The sequence below is a fragment of the Cyprinus carpio genome, chromosome A13 (genome assembly GCF_018340385.1).
Source record: "Cyprinus carpio isolate SPL01 chromosome A13, ASM1834038v1, whole genome shotgun sequence".
NCBI classification, from domain to species: domain Eukaryota; kingdom Metazoa; phylum Chordata; class Actinopteri; order Cypriniformes; family Cyprinidae; genus Cyprinus; species Cyprinus carpio.
Window position 1 is genome coordinate 20,469,227 of NC_056584.1, and position 5,682 is coordinate 20,474,908.

Consider the following 5,682-nt stretch of genomic DNA (forward strand, 5'->3'; position numbering starts at 1 on the left):
TGTTTAGGTATTCTGCCAATTTATAATCTGTTTAGAGACAGATAGCATTCTAATTTACTTTGCTGAGCTGTTGCTTCTGTCCAGTGTTTCAGAGATTTCTCGCTCTGTGTTTTAATGATTTGATTTAGTCTAGCTGGGGTTTTGGATTGTAAAGTCAGTTCTGACTTCTGAGACCAGCTGGCTGAGGGGGATTTTCTCTGGTTTCAGTTCTTTTAAGGCTTTGTGGTGGAGGGTCTCAGTATGACTGCTTTTAGGTGTGCATGGAATTTAATGGCTTTTTTGGATTTCATTCTGCTGATTTGGTGTTCAAGAAACGTTTCTTATCAATGTTGAAAACAATTGTGCTGCTTAATACTTTTGTGGCAATCGTGATACTTTTTCCTGGATGTTTTGATGAATACGAAGTTCAAAAGAACAGCATTTTTTTTTAAATTGAAACTTTTCTTACAATACACTAAACTAATCCCAATGTGGTGAAGAAATTCAAACATACAGGAAAAGGCATTGGGCTGCTTGCATCACTTCCTCTTTTGGCTTCCTGCATCCTAAAGTGCACTTCTCCCACTTTTGCAGCTCAAAAAATTCATGAACAAATGAGACATTTGTGACTACATTTAAAATGTGTTTGAGGGAATGAATAAGCTTCTGTATGTGACTGACAAATTTTGTTTTTATTCAAATTGCAAGTAAAACGATACTCCCATAAGCACAAGTCAGTTTTCACGTCTCTACCGTGTCACAGTTTAACCTGTTGTTCAGGATAAAAGGGGTAAAGGTGATTTTAAACTACCTGTTTTTCAGTCCAAACTACTTCCTCTTTCTGCTTTAACAGCAGGAACATAGAGGGAAGGATCTGAAAAATTTAGCTTTTACTTTAACCTTAATTATTTCGCTGCACAAGACTGAAGAAATAGTTTAAGACAAACATCTAATTTCTGGCAAGGATTCCCAAAAAAAAAAAAAATCTACTTTTCATCAGGTGAATTAAGAACTTGATAAGCTTAAACTACTTTTTTAGTTGGATTTTGTTACTACATTGTTTTAGTGGAATTATGCCACTTATGTTACATCAGGAACTAGAAAGAGAAAGTCAGCAATTTACAGTTATTTGGCAAGTGCTAGTTTTAGACCCAAGCTCTGGCATTTCAGAAAAGATTGTGTACTTGAGAAAATGTGCTCAGAGGCCCAAATTTCATAAAAAAGGGTGGGGGGGACCATGTGTCATTTTAAATGCTTTATTCTTTAACAAAATAGAATCTCTGTGCAGTTTTGTGAGTAGATACAGGAGGAGAACATCCTCTGAATACAGTATTTACAGCAGATTTTGTACAGATCAAGTTATGAACAAGACACTTCAAATTTTCTACACAACGTGTTTGAACACCATGCTCCCCTCACATAATACCCTACACACCACCCACATGCATACAAACACCACCCACCCTTCTTGCTATGGAGGTAATTTCACCAATATAACTTCCTCTGGCATCTCCATCTGCTGAGGTTTATAAAGGCATTGCATGTGCACATTTGTCATTGTCTGCTCACACAAAGTTCTCCACATCTCAGTTAAAGTCTAACGCTGAGCACAGACATGTACAGATCCCTTCAAGGAGGGCATAATTCAATGTGGCTTTAAAGATCTCCCTGCAGTGTTTTAAGTGTCATTTTAGCGAATGACAATGAGTTCTCGTCCATAATGAGCTTGGAAAATTTTGTGCCATGTTAAAGCAGACGTTTATTAGGAGTTCTGTAATATGCTGATCCTGCGGAGAAGCTGTTGCTGTTTGGCTTTGAGTTTTCTCTTCTCCTGAGCTTGACGCCGTTGGCACGCATGCAGCTGCAGCAAATATTCCGTTGCCTGTGTCAGAATCGCCACCTTCGAGGTCTTTGAGGATGCAGACAGATCTGGAATCTCCTCCCGGAGCGCCTGGAACCTCGAGCGAAGGTCATCTCTCCTCTTTCTCTCCAAGAAGTTCCGACGCTGCTCGCTGGAGTCCTCAGAGTCCGATGTGGCAGGTGAAGAAAGTGGAGAAGAGGGAGAGGATGAGGGCTCCAGACGTGGCCGTTTGCTCACAGACTCTATCTCATCAAAGTCATCCTCCGGATCTGTGTCAGGGGAGGGGGCAGCGTAATTGTGCTGCTGCCGATGCAAAGACACGTGGAAGCGCTTGGGACATGGTCCAAATGGATCAGCGCTTACTGTAATGGTTACCGGCGTACGGCGACTTGGAGGGCGGCCACGCTTTGGTCGGTTGTCCACTGTCACCACGTCAATCTCATCATCATCCTCATCATCATCTAAGACAACAAAAGGTTTGGCACATTTAGCAAAAGCCATCGGTGCATCCACTGTATAACTATTAACCAATGTGTGATCGTTTACACACGTCACCTCACTATTAAGTCAATCTTTTGAATGTTTCACAGTTTTTGGCAAGGAAGTTGCACTCCATCTCTACAGCTACATGAGCTGGTTTTTAACACATTGTCAGCTTCTACGTTCATTTCAATGGCAAATAAATGTAAAACTACCAAATTACTTCAGTTTCAAACCCATTTATAATAAAGAAAAATGTCCCAGATCGGATGTGTGGGCAGTGCTGTTGTTGTAACCTAAAGCTATTAAAAATTGCTTTCGTAACTGAAATAGTTAAAAATATAATATAAACTTAAATTAGCAACCAACTAAAAATTATTTCAAAAAATGAAATGTTTCATAAATACTAAAAATAAGTCAGGCAAAGTTTTCTTTGAATGGAAATGTTGCATGACCTTGCCTGCAGCAAAACGTTAAGTGTCTCTGGTGATAGGAACAGTTTGCTCTCACTACTGTGATGGGAGTAGGAAAAAACTAGGAGTGGAAATGTAAGGGAATACAGCATTTTGATGAGGAAAATGGAATCCGCTCCACTAAATCAGACTCCACATCAGCTTTTAGTCGGCAAGTGGCTTGGTCACAGGCAAAGCCTGATGGTTTGGCTTCTTGTGGAATAAGTTTCTTTGGAGATGTACACTAACCAGCTGTCAAATTTGATCTGTATCGCAAGTTAGATATTAATTACTTGGTTAACAATTATATTCAAAACATCCTATATAGCAGAATATCACCTAATTGTCTCAGGATTACTCTGAAGTACATCTCGACTCATGCAATCAATGCTAGAAGGTAATAACATGTAGTCATTTACCGGACGAATCCGACCGACACTCGGAACCGGAAGAGCCTGCAGGCACTTTCTTGTTATGCGGGACAGGGAGTTCCAGGACTGCGGCGGGGTTCACACACTGTGCCTCCTGGGTCCCAGTCACGGGCGTGCCCGATGCGGAACGAGCAGCTTTCTGTGCGGTCGAGGTCTGAATCTGAGCAGTCACCGGTGCTCGCTCGCCATGAGACACTTTTTCCAGCCGGTGACTCGTGGAAAAGCCGCTCCACATGCAGTCTTTGATAACGATAGACCCCAAATTCCCAAAAACGTCCAGTGGGTCGAAATTGTGCAGCCCCTCGTACGCCTCATCAGATGTTAAAACCTTTGGCGGCGCCCACGGTAGCGGCAGCAGCCAGTCTCCATCCAGCGTCCTTGAGGGCGACATGGGCGGGGTGGGAAGCAGCTCGAATTTCTTCCATATATCCTCGCTCGGGGCTGTAGACTTAAAGAAATCCTCCCCGGTGTCCATCTCGTCGAAAAAGTAGTGCTCCATGTCCCAGCCGTACAGTGTGTGAGTGTTGACTCCAGGCATTGCTGCAGAACTTCTACAAGATTGTCTGTGAAGACAACGGGTCATTAGATCAAATGATACCTGCCCACGTGGAGTTAAAATGAGTCGCAATGCACAAGCAAAACGCACTCACTTATTGTATTTACTCAGTCAATGCATTGGTAAAACTCAAAATATACTTTAAATGCACATTTGCAAAGCTATAAGCACAATATTTGCATGCAAACATTATCAGTATATGCATTGCAAACGCGATTTTTACACGCAAACTTAAATGCTTGCGCTTTATAAAATGCATTTTATGTACTAAGTTAACTTAAATGCATACTACAGAATATTTCTGCAGCATAGGCATAACTACAGATAATCGCATGAAGCAAGCTCTTTGCAGTACCAGAACAACCAAAGTAACAAGTCAAGTTTATTAACACTAGCAGAAAATTATAACCAACTACTGCAAATTGAAAGTCCCACAGAAACCAACGGTTGCGATGTGAAAGTAGTAACGTAACAGTTACTCTATTACTCTCATAAATATTATACGCACTAACAAGGGGGTAAATGGAGTTCGATTAAAGGACCCAGGAAATGTACAACAGCCCACGAGTTCACTACGAAATTAACTTTGCATTCACGTCGAATCAAGGTAATGGTATCCTGATGATAAAATGCACTTACCATGTGGTAGCAGAGCTGCAAAGTACAGGGAGAGTCTACGGGACGCGCAGAACAAAGAAGCGCAGCGTCCGGTAGGACTCCGGTACACACGCGCTCACTAAACAATAGCGCGCGACTCCAGCTGCCTTTGTTTCACGGCTGTTTAACTTGAACAACGAGAAAAGTTTTTTTCCCTTGCGGAAATAAAGCGGGTGTCCTGTTACAACGGCAGCAACGATCGATCCGCGTGGTGCAGTGAAGCCGCACCCTCCCCCTGCCCTCTGCCGGTAAAAGCGCTTTCGCGCCAGACCTGCGTCTTTGTGTGCGAGAGCTCAGTTTGGACCCACCCACCGGAGGCGCTGGGCGGGGAGAGCGTGTGAACCGCTGTTTATTGTGAATGTGAAGGCAATTTGCAGCACTAAAACATGTATTTGAATGAAAATAGAAGCCTCTACGTCACTACTCCAGTCTAATCATGATTAAGCTGATGCGTCGTTTTAACTGTCTTCTAATGCATGACTGACTAATCAATATGTTGTGTCTGAACCATAGACTGTACTGTATAAAAACAGGTCTGAACTGAGGACAGCACGGGCTAATCCTTAAAAACCATAAAAAAATTAGCTAAGTAGGCTATTAAGAAAGTTTTATAAAAACGGCAATTTGAGAGCAATACAATGTAAAGAATGAAAATAAAACATAAAATACATTAAATAAAAAGTAAATAATTGTTTTTCTGACGTTACATTATGAAGTGACGAGAATACTTTTTGTACGCAAAGAAAACAAAAATAACATCTTTATTCAACAATTCGTCTCCTCTGTGTCTCCCCACATCACCTTAGCAACATTTTGGAGAACATCCGGTGAACGTAAACTGCGTACGCTATTCTGTGTCAGCCGCGCTGCACAGATGCTCTGTTTTCATTTAAATCAAAACGTAAATACTTGTAGAAAATGTATCCTTGTGTTGCAGCTGACACAGAAGAGCATACGCTGCCTGCGTTCAGCTCATATTCTCCAAAATGGTGCTACGGTGATGTGGAGAGACACAGAGGAGACAAATTGTTGAATAAAGTTGTTATTTTTGTTTTCTTCATGTACAAAAAGTATTCTAGTCGCTTCAAAACATTACGGTTGAATCACTGATGGCAGATGGACTATTCTGATGATGTCTTTCATACTTTTCTGGATCTTGACAGTGTAATTTACTTGGCAGTTAATGGGACAGTCTCAAGCCTCCCGATTTTCATCCAAAATATCTTAAAATGTGTTCCGAAGATGAACAAATCTTTTACAGGTTTG

At 41.5% G+C, this 5,682-nt stretch overlaps 1 protein-coding gene across 1 annotated transcript; it reads right to left on the minus strand.

The window, feature by feature from the left end:
* Window positions 1-1,221: 1,221 nt before the first annotated feature.
* LOC109052886 (protein L-Myc-1a-like) lies at window positions 1,222-4,690 on the minus strand. The gene is made up of 3 exons (XM_019070311.2): window positions 4,399-4,690; window positions 3,192-3,766; window positions 1,222-2,301 (listed from the first exon to the last, which is right to left on the minus strand). The coding sequence occupies exons 2-3, from the start codon at window positions 3,739-3,741 to the stop codon at window positions 1,742-1,744; spliced, it is 1,110 nt and encodes a 369-aa protein (XP_018925856.1). The 5' UTR covers window positions 3,742-3,766; window positions 4,399-4,690; the 3' UTR covers window positions 1,222-1,741.
* Window positions 4,691-5,682: the final 992 nt, after the last annotated feature.